The 19,964-nt window shown below is 43.5% G+C and overlaps 3 protein-coding genes across 4 annotated transcripts in view; 2 read left to right on the plus strand and 1 right to left on the minus strand.

Annotated features, from left to right (window-relative positions):
* Window positions 1–19,964, plus strand: part of LOC143957109 (uncharacterized) — a 135,893-nt gene that overhangs the window by 85,744 nt on the left and 30,185 nt on the right. The window lies entirely within an intron of this gene.
* The window catches only part of LOC143957183 (uncharacterized), a 55,024-nt gene that overhangs the window by 21,383 nt on the left and 13,677 nt on the right, over window positions 1–19,964 (minus strand). The gene's annotated exons all lie outside the window — the stretch shown is intronic.
* Window positions 7,649–16,578, plus strand: LOC143957106 (uncharacterized). Of its 2 annotated transcripts, XM_077467251.1 has the most exons (8): window positions 7,649–7,729; window positions 8,808–8,943; window positions 9,942–10,133; window positions 10,214–10,337; window positions 10,458–10,588; window positions 10,684–10,795; window positions 12,277–12,819; window positions 13,079–16,578. In XM_077467251.1, the coding sequence occupies exons 2-8, from the start codon at window positions 8,866–8,868 to the stop codon at window positions 14,539–14,541; spliced, it is 2,643 nt and encodes an 880-aa protein (XP_077323377.1). In that variant the 5' UTR covers window positions 7,649–7,729; window positions 8,808–8,865; the 3' UTR covers window positions 14,542–16,578. The 2 variants fall into 2 exon arrangements, with proteins under 2 accessions (XP_077323377.1, XP_077323378.1); XM_077467252.1 differs by lacking the exons at window positions 7,649–7,729; window positions 8,808–8,943 and having other exon boundaries at window positions 10,112–10,133; window positions 10,656–10,795.

A 19,964-nucleotide genomic window follows, 5' to 3' on the forward strand; every position in this document is an offset into this window, starting at 1 on the left:
GTGACAAGCAGCATGGCTGGTGGTGTGGCAAGTGACATTCTGCATCTGGTGACAGGCAACGTGGCAGATGACGTGGTAAGTGACATTCCGCATCTGGTGGCAGGCGGCAGTGGCAAGTGACATTCCGCATCTGGTGGCAGTGGCAGGTGACATTCCACATCTGGTGACAGGCAGCGTGGCAAGTGACATGCCACATCTTGTGACAGGCAGCGTGGCAAGTGACATTCTACATCTGGTGGCAGTGGCAAGTGACATACTCTGGGCTCCCACTGATTCTGCATTAAGACAAGTTTAACTATTTAGTTTATCACTACAATGTAATAATAGAAATAATGCGCTTCAATCACCCTGACACCATATCAAGCATGGTGCCATGATGATTGAAGCGCCAACACCAGCCATTGCCTGCGAAAAATCATCTCCCCCAGTCCTTGGCACAATTTTCTTCCACGCAGTCGGTCCCCGCTGCCAAAAAGGTTGCCATAACCCATCTGCCTATCATGCCCGCAAAGGCGTAGTAGATCCATTAAACTGACGAGAGGTTGCCCCGGGAGATAGCCTGTTGTTATATGATACCCCATGAGCATTCATGAGTTCCTCTGTGTTTTCCTCTATTGGATTCTGGATCTCTGAACATGGACTTTTTGGGCTGCATTCTATCTTTGCTGCTAATAGAATTAGCGGCATTCTGGGGATCTTTCGCAACCTTTTGAAAATAGTCCATATACTGGATATTATTGGTGAAACCTTTCCGGATATTTGTAAATGAGGCTCAATCAATCATCAAGACAGGGAGACTCGTTCTTTCTTTTTGTCATCTTTTTAAACCTCAATCGTGTCCTGAAGAAGCCTAACAGCGAAACGCGTAGATGCACAAGGGCTCATTGTACAAACTGTATCATTTTAGATGTTTTTTAATGCCTGTGAATACTGTGTATTATTATGTCATTTTTTTTCAATAAATAATATCAATATATATTTTATACTTCTCCATTGTTTCTATGCCTCTAAAGTCCGATCCATGGTTACTCCCCGAGTGCCCTTTTTTATTTCGAGTCTTTTGACTGATCCGAATTCGAATTGTTCTGAAAAGTTGGAATTCATTAGAAAATGAATAAACAAAATACATTTTAACGGTTTTCACTAAAACTCGTTACTATTCCATACTATTTCATTCGAAGATTCGGATACATCCAAATCTCTTAATATCCCAAAATTTGTCAGAATTTGTATTCGGAGCGAAACGAATTGCGCATGTCTAGCAGGTAGCCTGTAGTGGGTGGGGCCTGCTGGGTCCCTCCCACAGCTCTGCTCTCTGCTCAGGCTATGCACAGCACAGTAAGGATGTTGCTGCTACTTTTAAAAAGTAATATCTGGATTTGCAAAAGGCATTTGGTGCACACAAACTGGATTTATATCCTTTGTGGCTATTGGGAAATATTTTTAAAGTGTAAGTTCCTCTTTATAGAAAAATGTTACACCGGACCCCCACCTCGCACCCTCCCTCCAGTGCCGACCTGAATGGCGGTAATCGCCCATCCTGAGCCCCCCGGTATAGCCTCCTCACGGCTCCGGGGCTTAGAAATCCACCCATGTGACAGCGCAGACCAATTAGTATGCTCCTAAACGTACCTCCTGATAGAGATTAAGCTCCAAGGATTTCTACCTTACAGATTTTTCTGTAAAAGTGAACTTACCCTTTAAGTGAAATGTCTGTGTCCTGAGAAATGACACGCTGCTGTAAACATTCCTTGTAATAGAAAAAAGGCATGACAGGACCTCTTAAATATGAGATCTGGGGTCAAAAAGTCCTCAGATCTCATATTTACACTAAAATGCAATAAAAAAAATGTCCCTTTAAAAGCTATGGGCGGAAGTGACGTCGCTTCCGCCCTGCATTGGTATGGAGAAGGGTGGGGGGCGTCTTTCCCTCACTCGTCACCATCCAAGCAAGGGACAGGACCCGATCGCCTTCTCCGCTACCGACGGCTCCAGTAATCGCCAGAGGGCACCGGAGTGCGGAGGGGGGCCGACGATAAAAGTGACCTTGTGGCGAATCCGCTGCAGAGACCACTTTTATCTTGAAGCAGACCACCCGCTGAAGAAGAGGATACCGGGGTTATGGTAGCTATCTGCTTCCATAACAGCGATATTCCTCTTCAAAATAGCGACGTAAACGACGGTGGGCGATCTGTAATTGGTTAAGCTCGAGAGGCAGAAGTGACGTCAGGCGTTGCTCCAGTCCTCTAAGAGCATAGAGCATGAGTGAGGGCTATTTTGCCCTCACTTGACTTCCTGACCAGCCATGCTTATATTCCTTTTGATCGTAATAAAAGTGATAAAAAAAAGCACTGTAAAAAAATAAAGATAAAATAAAAAATAAAATAATATAAAATAAAAATAAATAAAATAAAAAAGTAGTGTAAAAAAAACTAAAATTAAATTAAAAAAATTAAAATAATATAAAAAATAAATAAAAATAAAAAAGCACTGTAAAAATAAAAAGGATAAAATAAATAATAAAATAATAAAAACATTTTTTTAAAGTGCCCCCATCACCCTGTGCTCACATGCAGTGACGAACGCACACGTCGGACCAGCACACATGTGCAAACAGTAATCGCACCACACATGTCAAGTGTCAGAGCGGACGTCAGAGCGAGAGCAATAATTCTAGGGCCAGACCTCCTGCGTAAATCTAAACTGGTAACCTACAAAGTCTTTTTAAAGCCTCCCCTATGGATAATGTATCGTAGATTGTCGCCATTCCAGGAGCATGTACAATTTTAAAGCGTGTCGTGTTTGGTATCTATTTACTCGTTGTAACATCATCTTTTATATTTGACCAAAACAATTGGTATTATATTGTGCTGTGTTTCTCAACCTTTTTCAGTCCAGGAACCCTTTAAAAATGATAGACAATCTCCCATTTTAAAATGTAAAACCAATTCTACTTTTCTATTTTCGAATTTATGAATTTACAAAATTCAAAAATCCAGAAATTCTAAAATTCTAAAATACGGAAACTAAAAAATCAGAAAATTCTGAAATTCTAAAATCCAATAATACGAAAATCTGAAAATTCGGACATTCGAAATTCTAAAACCAAAAAATTTGAAAACCTGAAAAATCGTAAGTTTAGAAATTCGAAAATCCGAACATAAACAAAAATTCTAAAGGAGAACGAAAACCTGAAAATTCAAAAATCTAAAATATTAACTAACTATTAATAAATTAACTATTACTAACTATAAAATAATAGGTATTGGAAATTCCTTTAAAATTTGGCTGTTAGTGAGCATAACGAATACAAATTTATCTGAAGTTATTTTACAAAATAACGAATGCCATATCTTAACAAATGGAACTTAATGAATTAATAATAATAAATAATAATAATAATAAAAACTTTTTATTATTATTATTATTATTATTAATTAGTAATTTGTTCCATTTCATTTGTTTAGATGTGACATTTGTTATTTCAGATAATTCTTAACTTCGGATAAATTTGCATTCATTATGTTCACTAACAGCTAAATAGGAAAGGAAATTCTAATACCTATAATTTAATAGTTAGTTATTATTAGTTATTTCAAATTTCGGATTTTCGAATGTTCAAATTTCTGAATTTTTGAATTTCCAGATTTCGAATTTACGATTTTTCAAATTTCTGGATTTCGGATTTTCGAATTTATGAATTTTCATGGGCGCCCACAGTTACAATGTCGGCACCACCGAACGGAGGGGGAGATGAGCGGGGTTTTGATCCCCCGCATCGCTGGACCCCGGGACAGGTAAGTGTCCGATTATTAAAAGTCAGCAGCTGCAGTATCAAAAAAAAATAGATTTTTACATGTTTGTGAGAAGTGTCAGAATTGGCCCGGTATTGAGGTGGTTAAATTGGCATAAAGGGATTGGTCAAAGAAATTCATAACGGGAACTTGCCATGGCACCTGTTTCCTGCATTGCTGGGACCTGTCCATGTCCTGAAGGTGGTATACAATGCAGGCTTGGGGCATTGCGCAATGGCAGCCTCAGATACTAAGAAACTAAAATGAGTTAGTGGGAGGAACCACTGCATGCAGTAGGGGATGTGCAGGTATTCAAGTCATCTGACCGTTTGAATACTTCCATTATCAGGGCAGCGGAAACGCTTCAATAACTAAGCTGTTGGGAAGGTGAGTACAGAGCCTCTTCTTTTAGTGGTGACTCACAGGCCGTAGCTGTAGGATGAAGAGTCAGGGGCCAGCTCGGGGCCCCGGGGTCTATCCAGATAAATTAGCTGACCTCCAACATCCTAAAATATGAAAGCTAATGTGTCTCCACAACCTGGCCCTATGACAGACCAGCCTTGGCTTTGGAGGGTTCCCTTTAACCACTTGCTGACGACCTGCCGCATCGCAGATGTACTGCGGCAAGGTGGCTCGGCTGCACGAATCTCCCTCACGGTACGGCGATTCATACCAGTGGGGAGCCAATCAGCCGGTCTGGCGTTCCCCGCAGAGACAGAGCGGGGATCTGCCGAAAGTAAACAAGGCAGATCTCCATTCTGTCAGGGGATGGCACTGAGATCCATACAGCATGAAGTCCAACCTCAGGGTATCACGCACATAGTAGTTCCTCAAAAAGATATAAAACTCGCCAAACTAAGGCAAGGACGACATATAATTGAGGACGAAACGCGCCGGTTGGAGCGACGTGCTGACCTCACCGCGCGTCTGAGTTCCCGGAAGGACAGGTGATTGTGTATTAGCCAGCTGGCTATTCATTAACACATGCGTTTTTATGCTTTTGCAAATGTGAGTGCAATCTTTTATGCTTTATTTAAAGTTCCATATGTTTTTACACTACTTTAAATAAAGCATTAGCCGGCCAGCTAATACACAATCGCCTGTCCTTCCAGGAATGCGGATGCGCAATGACATTAGTACATCACTCCAACTGGCGCGTTTCGGCACAATTTGGCATCATCCTGGCCCCAGTATGGCGAGTTTTATATCTTTCTGAGGAACTACTATGTGCGTGATAAGAGAAATAGAAAAAAGAGGGCGCACCAGCCTTGTGCATTATCCTTGGATATATTTTATTAAAAGAATAAATTAAAAACTACTCACAAATATGTGAAGGAAAACTGCAATATAAAAGCCTTTAAATGATGGGGATCGGTCTGATGACAACAGTTTCCAGATGATAACAGAGAAAACTTGAGGGCCACTGCCAGCTGAGGGGTTTCAAAGGAATACCTTCTTCCTCAGCCCACGTGCGTTATACCCTGAGGTTGGACTACATGCTGTATGGCTAATACACAATCGCCCATCCTTCCAGGAAGGAAAACTGCAATATAAAATCCTTTAAATGATGGGGATCAGTCTGATGACAACAGTCTCCTGATTATAATAGAGAAGACTTGAGGGCCACTGACGGATTTGGAAGGAATACCTTCTTCCTCAGCCCATGTTTGTTATACCCTGAGATTGGACTTCATGCTGTATGGCTAATACACAATCGCCCGTCCTTCTGGGAACGCAGGAGCATGGTGACGTCAGCACGTCACTCCACCCAATACGTTTCGGCACAATTTGATGTTGTCCTTGCCCCAGTTTGGCGAGTTTTACATCTTTCTGAGGAACTGCTATGTGCGTGATAAGAGAAATAGAAAAAAGAGGGCGTTCCAGCCTTGTGCATTAGCCATGGATATAGTTTATTAAAAGAATAAATTAAAAACTACTCATGTTAAGGAAAACCACAATATAAAAGCCTTTAAATGATGGGGATCAGTCTGATGACAGCAGTCTCCAGATGATAATAGAGAAGACTTGAGGGCTACTGCTGGCTAACGGGTTTTGAAGGAATACCTTCTTCCTCAGCCCAGGTGCGCTATACCCTGAGGTTGGATTTCATGCTGTATGGCTAATACACAATTGCCCACCCTTCTGGGAACGCAGGAGCACGGTGATGTCAGTATGTCCCTCCACCCAATGCGTTTCGTCACAATTTGATGTCGTCCTTGCCCCAGTTTGGTGAGTTTTACATCTTTTTTGGGGAACTACTATGTGTGTGATACCCTGAGGTTGGACTTCATGCTGTATGTGTTCTGAGGAGGGCTGCAGCCGTGATTGAGTTATGTTCGCTTACTGATCCTATGCTCTACATTTGTTGTGTGTGGTGGAGTTCTCAATCTTATACTTTCTCTTGATGAATTACTGACCTCTCCACATAAGAGGTCTATGCAAGTTGGTAAGCAGGCATTTTTTTACAGTGGAGGTCACATTGCACTCTTGATGTTGGATGGAATCAGCTTCGGGGGGGGGGGGGGGGGTGGGGGGGTATTCATTTCTTTCATCACATTTGGACTTTATTAATATTGTTTTTACTTTATTTTTCACTATCACTCAAGTGTATTACTATTAGTGTTGCTTTATCACTGTGGATGAACTTTTTTATTTTTTATTTTTTGCAGTAAGACATTCTCTCTTCATTTTTCTTGCTTTCATTTTATTTCATGTACTCATTGTATATTTAGTGCAGCTATTCTTTTTTATTTTGTTTATTTGCTGTGCCGATTTCACAGTTGATTTGCTGCTTTTGGAAACCTGTACATATTGAGTGCAGTTTATTTTCCCTTTATATCAGACACTAAGCATTTATCCATATACTGATTGAGCCAGAGATGCTGAGGTTGCCCCTGTTTCCTCACATATGGCGACCCATCACATTTGGCTACCCGCTGGACTGCGCATGCGCGACGCCGCCATATCCGTTCCACCCCTAAGTTCCAGGTTCAAGCCCCACCATCCAAGTGGCCATAGAGTTAGATTATAATAATGCCGAGTGAAGCGAGGCCGTGCCGAAGCGTGGCGGGCGAAGCGAGCCCATGAGGGGCCTTGTGCTGGAACACATATGGTGATGTTGCAAATGGGCACTCCAGCGGGTAGCAAAATATGAACGGTAGCCGAATGTGATGTGACACCCCAGGTGTAAAAATAAAAGAAAATGCCAATTAAAAAAAGTGTCTCTTGTTCTGTTATGTCCGCGTAATGTGTACTACGACAAAATGGCCGCCGCTCTCCAGTAGAAGTCCGGGGGAGGCAAACTGTACAAAGCTACGGACCTGCCAGCCGAGGGCGCAGGTCGGCGCTCGCTCTCCTCCAGTGACCTCTGTTTCATCAGATTTGGCGATCCGCCATCTTGCTACACCCCGCATTCCTCCATAGTAAGGATACATGGGGGGTGGACATCTTGTTACACCCACAGCAGTTTTGCATTTTACACTTATTTTTAACAGTAAAGTGAGTTTATATAGTGAAATAAAGTACTTAGAATTCCACCTGACTGGTTAGATGTTGAATTTTAAAAGCAAGCCTGCTCATCTCATAAGTTTGCTAATATGACAGAAGTTTGCTGCTTTTAAAATGTAACATCTAACCAGTCAGTCGGAGTTCTAAGTACTGCATTTCGCTATATAAACTCACTTTACTGATAAAGGTAAGTGTAAAATGCAAAACTCCGGTGGGTGTAACAAGATGCCCGCTTTCCCACTTCTCAGTGTATACTTACTTTGGAGGAGTGCGGGGTGTAGCAAGATGGCGGCGACGAACATCACTTCCGTTACACATTCTGTCGGGTCGCTTAATCTGACGATACACCGGAAGTGAAAGGGCTGATAACACCGGAAGTGATAGTGGGGAGGCTTTGGACTTCCGTTCGGGCTGAGTTACTGTTGTAGGTGAGTATTGAGGAGAATGGGGACTGTTATTAAATGTTGCAAAGGAGAAGAGGAGGAGGAAGAAGGAGGAGGAGGAGGGAAGGGAAGGGAAGGGAAGGGAAGGGAAGGGAAGGGAAGGGAAGGGAAGGGAAGGGAAGGGAAGGGAAGGGAAGGAAGGGTAGGCAGGCAAGCAAGCAGAGAGGAATAGCAGTGGGTTACTCCTACCTACCTGGGGCAGTTACCCATGGCAACCATTCATAGTGTCTCCTTTGCACACTAGATGCTATGAGCAGCCAAAGGGCTCATTTACTAAAGTTTCAAGTGGAGCATTGTGGGTAAACAGGAAGGCGTTAAACAGCCCCACTTTGCATCATCACCTGCCGCTCGATACTTAACCACTTCAGCCCTGGAAGGATTTACCCCCTTAATGACCAGGCCATTTTTTTCCGATACGGCACTGTGTTGCTTTAACCGACAATTGTGCGGATGTGCGAAGTTGTACCCAAATAAAATTGACGTTTTTTTGTGCTATAAACAAAAAAATAGCGACAATTTTGAAAAAAAACAAACCATTTTTTACTTGCTGCTATAATATCCCCCCAAAAAAAAATAAAAAAAATGTGTGTGTGTGTGTGTGTGTGTATTCATCAGTTTAAGCCAGTATATATTCTTCTTTTTTCTTCTTTTTTTTTTTTTTGATCACTGAAGTCATTTGCAAGTCTAAATCGGCCTTTTTATCAGCACAATCGGCCGATGTTGATTAATTAAAAAACGGCAATATCGGTCAACCTCTAGTTCTGACCCTTCCCTCATCTTTCCTGAATCTAAAAGAAAATACAGTCGTGTATTATGGATATAGAGATTGTGTAAGGAAGTTGGGAATGAAGCTTAGGGGCTCTTGTGCAGAGAGATGACAGGATGATGGAGGTACAGGTCCTGCTTTTAGAAAACTGGCTCAATCTCTTATGATTTCTCTTGAAATAGCAATATCACTTTAGTTTTATCTTTCCTCTTCTTTTGCCAAAAGTCACCCCCCCCCCGGTATAAAGATGTTTGAATTTCTCTTCTTATCAGGTATTTCAAATTGCTTTTTTTTCAGGTCCAACTGAAGCCATTTATATGAAAAAAGGGTCCCATATTAATCCGATTGTTGCAAGATGGAGGTGGAGCGGAGTTACATGACTGAAAGGATATTACATCTCACCCTGGAGATCATCTACCTACTGACTGGAGAGGTGAGGAGGATTCTGGGAGGTCACATGACATTAGCCTTACTTCTATTAAGAAAGCACAAAACTGACCAGAGAGGTGAGGGAGTTTAGGACTGTTGGTGTGACTTGGCTAGTACTTAAAGGTGTTGTAAAGTCTAAGGCCTCTTTCACACGGGACGGATCTGTGATGATGCGCCCCGTGAACATCCACTTGGTCAGCGAGGATCGCTCCGTTGATCCCCGCTGAGCAGGAAGCCGACAAGTCCATCTCTGCACACTGCAGGGACGGACCTGTCAGAGCGCCGCTCTCCCCTATGGGAGATTGGATGACGACGGACTGCAGAGGCCGTCGTCATTTGATCCACAGACTGATGGAAAAGTAGGTTTTTTCGGATCGGAGCGGGTCGGATGTCAGTGGACATGTCAACGTTTTTTTACCTTAATGCATTCCTTTCATTATGGTAAAAAATGTTTAGGTGTCAGCATCGCCACCTCACCTCACCCCCCCCCCCCCCCCCCTTACTTACCTGAGACCTCATTCGTTTCAAGCTCCATGCTCATCTGCAGATCTTCCCCCCCACAGTGTGCTGTCAATCAGATCCAGTGATGAGGAAGCGGTGGGTGGGGCCGAGTCCCAGTTTCTGTGTCAATGGACATAGCAGTTGGACTTGGGTGCAAGTACACACACGTGTACCCCCATGGGAAGCGGCTTCCCATGGGGGCACTGGCCATAGAGGAGAGGCCAGGAGCGCTGACGGGGGACCCAAAAAGAGGCGCTTCCTGCCTACTCTGTGTGATTCCATTGTAAGTGTAGGTAAGTATAGACATGTTTTGTTGTGTTTTTTTAATTTTTTTTTTTTATATATATCTTTACAACCCCTTTCATTTCTATGAATCACATTCATTAGATCTTTAAAAGTTATTTATTAGTATAAATCTCTGTTAACATTCCCTGTTGGCTCTACAAATAAATTAGAACATATTCCCAACATAAAAAAATTGTTGCATTTCTTTCGTTGCAGGACTATGAACCGGTAAAGAAAGGGATAAAACAACATACAACACCCAGCAACTGTCCCCAAACATTAGCAAGATGGAGCAAGAACCAGAGGTATATCAGGAAGCCATCACCTCCATCCTCAACACCTGAGAAAGAGAATGACAAGAAGATTCTAGAAGTCATCCAGAAGATCATTGAGCTGATGACAGGAGAGGTGAGCGGTGACGGGAATTCTGGGATATTATACAGACAATGGATGTGTCTGGATGGTGACTGTATCATTGTGTGTGTCAGGTTCCTATAAGGTGTCAGGATGTCACTGTCTATTTCTCCATGGAGGAGTGGGAGTATATAGAAGGACACAAGGATCTCTACAAGGACGTCATGATGGAGAACCGGCCGCCCCTCACATCACCGGGTAAGAGGAGACTTTATTTCTTGGAGAGAGGATTATTGAGGATCCCCCTGGATACACACATCCTCTGATATAAAGACATAGGAACAATGTATTCAGTCAGTGTGTGTGTTTTTCCTGTAGATGGATCCAGTAACAGAAATACCTCAGAAAGATGTCCCCGTCCTCTGTATTCCCGGGACTGCATACAGGACCATGAGAAAATCACAGAGGATTCTTTGGACCTTTGCCAGGATATCCATTATGATTATCAAGTAAGTGCGATTTCATTTGATAGAGTAAATTTGCATTTCATAGTTATCATTTTCCTAAATTTTATAGGTTTAAGAGTTGTTTATACCTCAACCAGGGTGAAAACCTGGTACTTGTTAAAGTTGAAGGTTTGGAAACAGAAGAGCCGTATGTGATGGGTGGTGAGCCGTGTGAGGAGGGGGAGGAACTTCCTCCAGAGATCACAATAGGTGAGTAATAAACACTATATCCAGAAAAGAAGTCAATACATTTCTCTATAGCAACTCCTCACCTCAACATGGCTCATCTTTTCCATTATTCCTCTGTTATTGGTGTTGAGATATTTGGGATCTGAAACTTAGCATGTGATAACAGTTGCTATGAGATGTAGCAGGGTGCTCCTGTAATAAAATGCCAAAGACTCCACTACATTCTGTGCCACCAAGGCTCAGAGTGTGTATTGAAAAAAAGAAACCTGCTAGTGACATCAGCACCTCTCTGACTCCTCAGTTCACAAAAGTTGATTGGCATCATAGTACCTCTGGGTGTCATGTGACTACATCCCAGCCATAGACTCTCCAGTGATCCCCTAAGTTGCATCTTTTGGAATAGGGTACAGAATGACTAAATCAAATGACCTTATTTTTGTAGAATAGTTTAAAGTGCTTGCTCAATATAGCTTAGCTAGCAAAAGTATTCCCTTTACAGAATTAGTGAAGTGAGGGATAGTGTAAAGAATCATGAGGAAGTGTCCTAGTGGTTATGGGGGGCAGGCTGTTTATGTAGAGGGTATGACAGTGTGCAGTATGTGCAGAAGTTATCACAGCGGTCATTATGTTCAGGAGAGGAGAGTATGACGAAGGGAATTATGTGCAGAAGGGGAGTGTGGAGGGTATGGCGGGTGGGTAGAATGTTTAGGAGAGATGAGTGAAAGGTATGAGGGTGGGCAGTATGTTCAGAAGAGAAGTTCAGAGGTTATGACAGCGGTCAGTATATTCAGGAGCAGATAGTGGAAGTTCTGATGGTGGGCAGTATGTTTAGGACAGGAGAGTGAAAGGTATGATGGTGGGAAGTATCTTCAGGAGAGGCGAGTGGAAGGTATGATGGTGGGTAGTATGTTCAGGAGAGGAGAGTGAGAGGTATGACACTGGGCAGTATCTTCAGGAGAGAAGTACAGAGGTCATGACAGCGGACCGTATATTCAGGAGGGGACAGTGGAGGTTATCATGGTGGGCAGTATGTGAAGGGTATTACTGTGGACCTGGTATTTGGGGAAGATAGTGGGGAAAGAATGCTATGACACCCCCCCCCCCCTCCACCGTGTAAAACCTATTACCAAAGAAGTTTAAACTGTAGGATAATACAGGACAGTTGTAAAGGTGAGGAATTTAACATTAAGGGGAAGAGCAGGCAGATGAAGGTATTCTTAGTAAAGGTGTAAAGCCACATGGGTGCAGGAATAATCTCACTGCTGCTGTGAATTCTGGGAAATTAGTTGGGTGTACTATGGATAGGAAAGAGACCATTGGGTAAAGTGGGAGTTTTATCTTGCTGAGCTGGAGGCTGAATCCCCCAAATTATGACGATGCTTAGTTATAATATTATACAGGATAATTGCACACTTTTGTGTTCTTGATTAAATATGGTCTTTATTCTGGACCCTTTGCTTCTGCTTTTACCTTTATTCCCCTCCATCTCTTACCTCTTCTAGATGGACGATACAAAAGTTACCATACAGAGAGCCTACCCGTTATCCTAGGAGATGATGATAATACCACAGCTAGCCCTATGGGAGAAAACCCCATCGCTCCAAATCTCCATCCACTTCTTCATGGTACACACCTGCTGTCTGATTCCTCCATCAATGGGGGGAGCTTCCCTGATCACTCCCAGTTGGTCACCTATCCTACAGATCACACACGTGAAATGCTCTCGTGTTCAGAGTCTGGCGAGCGTTTTCTGGACACTGCTCAACTAATGTCACACCAAGGGGCCCAATCCCAGGAGAAGCCATACTCCTGCTCTGAGTGCGGGAAAACCTTTGGTAAGAAAGCAAACCTGGCCAGACACCAGAGAATGCACACGGACGGGAAGTCGTACTCGTGCTTGGAGTGCGGGAAGTGTTTTTTGCGCAAGTCCAGCTTTGTGGAACACGAGCGTATGCACAAAGGGGAGAAAACCTATTCGTGTTCTGAGTGCGGGAAGTGTTTCCAGTGGAGATCAACATTGTTTTACCATCAGAGAAGACACAAAGGTGGGTGTATTCACAGTTGGACCTATGCTTAGCTTTGGCAATGTGATTTACAATGAAGGGGAGGAGTATCGTTTTTAGCTGGCTTATCCACATCTGCTAACATGCCAAGGCAGGTAGCCAAGGAACCTGTTTCATGCTTTTTGTTTATGACAACTAAAAACTGACAAAATCATTCTTGACTCCAGCTGGGGTTTATTTTTTGAAGCTATGCATAAAAAAGTTTAATATTCAATCCATCCTTCTCTTGTGTTTGTTTCAGATGGACGATATAACAGAAGTAACAGAGGGAGACGGCGAGGTGGTAACCTCACAGCAGATCCTCAGAGAGTTGTCCCCATTTTACCTAAGCCTAATCCCGTCCTTCCATGTTTATATCTGTCATCTGTTCCCGTTGCCCATGTTGGCTCCTTCACAGCTATGCCAGATCCGACTACCTCAGTCCATATAGGGAACGAGCAACTCCTTAGCCCTGCACGTGCCGAACCGCTCAATGAGGGACCAAACCCAATGCCACCAAAGAAGACATACCTCACTGAGGTCGCAAACCCGGTGGCACCACAGAGGATGTACAATAATTTTACAGCCCATATAGAGGATGAAACACACAAGCATGGTGAACTGCTCACTGAAAAATCAAACTGTGTGTCACCCCGCAGGATGTACCCCAGTAAGGGGTCAAATCTAGTGCCACGCCAGAGGATGTACAAAGTAGAAGGACACCGACCCCTCAGTGAGGAAGCAAAGATGTTGCCACCTCAGGGGGTGGACCTCAGTGAGGGAGCAAAACTGGTGCCAGCCCAGAGGACATACAAAGTAGAGGGACACCGACCCCTCAGGGAAGCAGCAAAACCATTGCTACCTCAGAGGACGTACTTCAGTGAGGGAGATAACCCGGTGCCACCTCATAGGATGTATTTCATTGAGGGAGCAAACCCAGTGCCACACCAGAGAATATACAAAGTAGAGGGACACCAAGCCCTCAGTGAGGATGCAAACTCATTGCCAGCTCAGAGAACTTTTCCAAGTGAGGGAGCAAACCCAGTGTCACACCAGAGGATGTACCAAGTAGAGGAACACCCACCCCTTAGAGAGGACGCAAACCCATTGCCAGCTCAGAGGACATACCCAAGTGAAGGAGCAAACCCAATGCCACCTCAGAGGACATACAAAGTAGAAGATCGGTGTCCAGTTTCTCCATGCGATGATGACAATAACCCAAAACCTACTGCCTTGAGCCAGGACAAACTGCTCACCGTCAAGAAAGAGTTTTCATGTTTGCAGTGTGGAAAATCTTTCTTCGAGGAGTCCAGCCTCCTGAAGCACCAGAAGAACCATTCACAGTCAAAGCCGCACGCATGCCCCATGTGTAGGAAGGCATTTTCAAAGAAGTCAAACTTGCTTAGACACCAGAGGTTGCACTCCAAGGAAAAACTCTTCTCCTGCTCCGAATGCGGAAAGTGTTTTCTGCGGAAATCGGTCCTTGTCGAGCACCAGCGTATGCACACTGGCGAGAAAAAGTATCGGTGCTCGGAATGCGGGAAGTGTTTCCAGTGGCGGTCATCCCACTTTTATCACATTAGGAAACATCGGGGCGTGATGCCGGTCTCGTGTCCCGAGTGTGGAAAATGCTTTGCGCAGAAATCACATCTCGCCCAACACCAGAAAATGCACGCAGCAGAGAAGCAATATTTAATTTATAATAGCTTTGGGACAGAAAGATAACAGATGGGCTTTCTCCAGTAGACCTGGAAAATGTCCAATGGGAAGAGGTTTCCCAGTAGATGTGGCACGCGGTTAGCTTGGACAGATACGGCCTTCTATTTTTTATTTTTTTTGTCAATACCTACCTCTAGCGATAGTAGCACTCCATTGCCGTAAAATGCGACTTTGACCGTATCTAAAGTCCCATACGCACTATTAGATTTTCAGCAGATTTTTGTCTTCAGATTTACCAAAACCATGTAGTGCAAGGGCCTGCCTGATTGCATACAAATTAAAACTCTAAAAGTGTAAGTAAACCCACCATGGAGGCTGCCATCTTTGCCTCTGTTTAATCTACAACTGCCATGATGCTGCACATGTGATCCGTTATTACACCAGCCAGTGGTGTCGCTAGGGGGTGGCTTTTGGGGCCATAGCCCCGAATCTGAGGCCCATAGCCCTGAGTCTCTGCAGGGGTCCCCAAGGGGAGGGGAGGTTCTCTGGGGACACTGATGCAAGTAGGGTCTCTTTGGTGACCCTGATGTAAGGGGGGGGCTCTCTGGGGATGTGTATACACACACGTATATTACTGTATATACATGTGTATGCCCGCCCAAGCGTAATGCCCTGTACACACGGTCAAACACATTCCGACGCATTTTTTCCGATTAATTTTGGCCCAAATTTGTCTTGCATACACACGGTCGCACAAAGTTGTCGGAATATCCGATCATTCAGAACGAGGTCACGTACGACGGGACTATAAAGAGGCCAATAGCTACCGTCTCGTAATTTATTCTGAGCATTCGTGGCACTTTATGCATCGGAATTGTCTACACACGATCGGAATTTAAACGATCAGATTTTGTTGTCGGAAAATTTTAGAACAAGATCTTAAAGTTTGTGTGCCGGAAATTCCGATGGAAAAAGTCCAATGGAGCCCACACACGATCGGAATTTCTGATAACACAGTCCAATCGCACATTTTCCGTCAGAAACTCTGACTGTGTGTACAGGGCATATGACTTTTTTTTTTTTTTACTATGCTGCTATGGGCTCTAGCCCCAGATCTTTTGTAGACCTAGCAACGTCCCTGATGCCAGCCATTGGATGGTTTGACAATTTGGTTGAGAGCACAACCAATGGGAGTGTTACATTTCCAGCACGTGCCAGAAATGAAACCGTTTTATGGATGGGTTTACTTCCACTTTAAGGTATGTTTTTGGCAAATCTGCAGAAAATCTAATAGTGTGTATGGGGCTTTAGCGTAAAAAGAGAAGTTATTCTTAAAATGTCAGTGAGACCGTCTGAGCAATATTCTTGTAGCCAGGAGCATGACAAGCATTAGCGCAAATTAATAAAAAGGCGCAGGTCCGATATTTGGTGCATCAAGCTTGGTGTGTGCATCCTGCCTGAAGGGTTGTAATTGGTTTCTGGGAATCAGACTATACCGTAGGGCTGTCGGGCACACACGCCAAGAGGATATCTTGGCAGTCACGTTTCAAAGAAAACCTAGTCACCAACCTGCTATGCAGCATACATGGGCTTTGCCAGAAGGTGGATGCTTATTTATTCTTTGACTAGTCCTGATTGCATCCTTTAAATACAAATTTAAAATACGTGAATGTTTACTGGTGTACCTGCTACAGAATTTTAAATCTAGACCTCCCCTACTTGGGATTTAAACATGTCTGCCATATTCAGTAAGGTCACTTGCTATATCCTGATTTACTACTTCCTACGTCAGCTGACTGGACACAGGGGGGATGATCCTTATTTGCTGGAAGCAGAAACAGGAAGCTGAATTACTAAACCAGGAAGCTTCATTGTTTAGTCAAGAACTATGTGGATCACCTGCCTGGCTGCGCAGTGGGCAATTGCAAATCCTTTTGCAGGTGAAATAGTAAACATATATGGTAATGTGCAAAAGTTTTAGGCAGGTGTAAAGAAATGCTGTAAAGTAAGAATGATGTCTAAAATATATATGCTAATTGTTGATTTTAATCCATTTACATAATGCTAAGTGAGCAAACAGAAGAAAAATCTAAATCAAATCAATATTTGGTGTGACTACAGTTTGGCTTCAAACCAACAACGATGCTTACACTTGCACAAAGTCGGAGATTTTGTAAGAGTCAGGTGTATGATTAACCACTTCAGTTCCGGGAGGATTTACCCCCTTCCTGAGCAGAGAACTTTTTGCGATTCGGCACTGCGTCGCTTTAAGGGCCGGTTCACACAGCGAGGCGATGCGAGGCGACACGGCTCGCCTCGCCTCGCTCCCGCAAGTCGCCCCCGTTCTGTACAATGGAACCGTTCTGAGAGGAGCGACTCGAGTCGCTCCGACTCAGAAAAAAGGTTCCTGTACTACTTCGGGGCGACTTCGGGGGCGACTTGCATTGACTTCTATACAGAAGTCCTCTGCAAGTCGCCGCTGAGGTCCCCGCAGGTCGCGGCGAGGCAAGTCGGAGACGCCTCGCCGCGCCTCGCTGTGTGAACCGGCCCTTACTGACCATTGCGTGGTTGTGTGACGTTGCTCCCAAACAAAATTTACGTCCTTTTTTTCCCCCTATAAATAGAGCTTTATTTTGGTGGTATTTGATGGTTTCTGCGGTTTTATTTTTTTGCGCTATAAACAAAAAAAGAGCGTCAATTTTGAAAAAAAACACTTTTTTTTTTTTTACTTTTTGCTATAATAAATATCCCCCAAAAATATATAAAAAACATTTTTCCCTCCATTTAGGCCGATACGTATTCTACATATACAAAAAAAAAATCACAATACGCGATTATTGATTGGTTTGCGCAAAAGTTATAGCGGTTACAAAATGGGGGATAGTTTTATGGCATTTTTATTAATATATATATATATATATTTTTTTTTTTAAATGGCAGTTATCAGCGATTTTTTTTAATTTTTTTAATTTTTATTTTTTTTATCGTGACAGCAACATTACGGCGGACACATTGGATATTTTTGACAAATTTTTGGGACCATTGTCATTTATACAGCAATCAGTGCTATACAAATGCATTGATTCCTGTGTAAATAACACTGGCAGTAATGGGGTTAACCACTAGGTGGCAGTGTAGGGGTTAAGTGTGTCCTAGGGGCGTGTTTCTAACTGTGGGGGGGGGTCGTGGCTGTGTGTGACACCTCAGTGATCTCTGCTCCGATCACAGGGATCAGAGATCAGTGCCACTGTCACTAGGCAGAACGGGGAGATGCTTGTTTACATTAGCATCTCCCTGTTCTTCTTCTTCCCTGTGAGGCGATCACGGGTATCCCCGCGGCCCGGCTCATGGAGCTTGCCGTGGGCGCAGGCCGCCTCTTAAAGGGCAACGTACAAGTATGTGATTCTGCCTGTATGAGCCCTTCTGCCGATGTATATCGTCGTTGGTTAAGCAGGTGCCAATGATCATAAATTTCATATGTAGTTTGAAACACGGTCATTACCTGAAACAGAAACTGCTGTGTAGGACTCTGCCCCACCCAATGGCTCCTGTGTCACTGGATTCGATTGACAGCAGTGGGAGCCAATGGCTCCTGCTGCTTTCAGTCTATCAATGAGTACCCGAAACAGCTCATCCCCGTCGCTGGCACGATGGGCGCAGGTAAGAAAAAGGGGGGGGTGCTGCGGCACAAAAGGTTTTTCACCTTCATGCATAGAATGCATTACGGTGAAAAACCTTGAAGGTTTACAACTCCTTTTAATGCAGCAGATGAAAGACACATCATGCTTACTTCCACTTGACTTCTGAAGATATCCAGCAGTGCCATCTGCACAGAACTGATGGAAACCAGTGGGACCCAGGTATAGCCTTCTACTGTCCGGATAAATCTGGCCAGAAGTGGTCTTCTTGGAAGAACTGCAGCCAAATAGCCATACTTCTGATGTGGAAACAAGGCTAAGTGACTCAAGTATGCACAAAAACATAGGACAGTTTCCATGTTTTCATGCATAGTTGATTTGCAGAAAATGGCAGCAGGTGCTCTGGATTGATGAGTGAAAATGTGAAATATTTGGCTGTAACAGGAGGAAGATTGTTGGCGAAGGGCTGTTGAGCGGTACAATAATGAGTGTCTGCAAGCAACTGCGAAGCATGGTGGAGGTTCCTTGCAAGTTTGGGGCTGTTTTTTCTGCAAATGGAGTTGGAGGTTTGGTCGGAATCAGTGGTGTCCTCAATGCTGAGAAATACAGGCAGATGCTATATACATCATGCCATACCATCAGGGTGGAGTGTGAGTGGCCCCAAATGTATTCTGCAGCAAGACAACTAACCCAAACATACAGCCAATGTATTTAAGAACGATCTTCAGTGTAAAGAAGAAGAATGAGTCTTGTAAGTGATGGTTTGACCCCCACAGAGCCCTGCTCTCAACCTCATTGAGTCTGTCTGGGATTACATGAAGAGACAGAAGGATTTGAGGCAGCCGACATCCACAGAAGATCTGCGGTTAGTTCTCTAAAGCCCCATACACACTATCAGTTTTTCTGCTGAGTTTTTCCTTTAGATTTACCAAAACCATATAATATGAGGTCAAACCTTAGGAGTTTCCAATTGTATGTAATCGGGCAGGCCCTTCTACTACATGTTTTTGGTAAATCTGATGGAAAAACTCAGCAGAAAAACTGATAGTGTGTATGGGGCATTAGATGTTTGGAACAGCCTACCTGCCGAGTTCTTTCAAAAACTGCAAGTGTACCTAGAAGAATTGATACTGGTTAGAAGGCAAAGGGGAGTCACACCAAATATTGATCGGATTTGGATTTCTCTTCATTTACTTTCTATTTTGGTTAATTGATAAAAAATAAACGATTACCACTATTTCTGAAAGACTTCATTTACAGCATTTTTTTAACACCTGCCTAAAACTTTTGCATAGTGCTGTATATATTTCAACTGTATTCGATTTGTCCTGAATTTCACTTTTAACAACCTCTGCGGGTGTCTTCCCTCTATCTCTATGCACAGTTCAGTGAACAGTTGGACGCCTCCTTAGTACACAGGATCTGTGTATGGAAATGTATAAACTAAACTTTCAACCAGTCTGATAGAGCGTTTGTCTTACACTCTGGTCTTTTCACAGGCGTAGGCTGTTGGAAGATTGAGTGAATGGCCGCAATAAGTGTTTGGGAGCCACAAGACGTACCTACGTAGTGAAAACTACATGACTGACACAGCAAGGCTCAAAAAATTAGCAAATTAGATTTTTAGGGTTACTGGTACAGTTACATTAATAAAATATTGTAAATCTATTGATAAGTCATTTAAGTTGTAGTTGAACACTTGTAGATACTCAATCAGCCGGAGGGCAATGTTTTCCTTCACCACAGTAAATTATGGAGGAGAATGTTGATGGTACTGATCTCCCTGCCCTTCCACTGATGTCTTCCACTTTTCTCACTTCTACCGTCCCCCCCCCCCCGAGAGTCACTTAT

The sequence above is a fragment of the Lithobates pipiens genome, unplaced genomic scaffold, assembly GCF_037356315.1.
Source record: "Lithobates pipiens isolate NorthernLeopardFrog02 unplaced genomic scaffold, aLitPip1_a1.2 Scaffold_51, whole genome shotgun sequence".
Classification (NCBI taxonomy): domain Eukaryota; kingdom Metazoa; phylum Chordata; class Amphibia; order Anura; family Ranidae; genus Lithobates; species Lithobates pipiens.

Excerpts from the sequence above, each read along its gene's own strand:
- LOC143957106 (XM_077467251.1), top strand. The coding sequence starts at position 8,866 with ATGGAGGTGGAGCGGAGTTACATGACTGAAAGGATATTACATCTCACC. Across the intron at positions 8,944-9,941 it reads TCTACCTACTGACTGGAGAG|GACTATGAACCGGTAAAGAA; the intron begins GTGAGGAGGATT and ends CTTTCGTTGCAG. Across the intron at positions 12,820-13,078 it reads CCATCAGAGAAGACACAAAG|ATGGACGATATAACAGAAGT; the intron begins GTGGGTGTATTC and ends TGTTTGTTTCAG.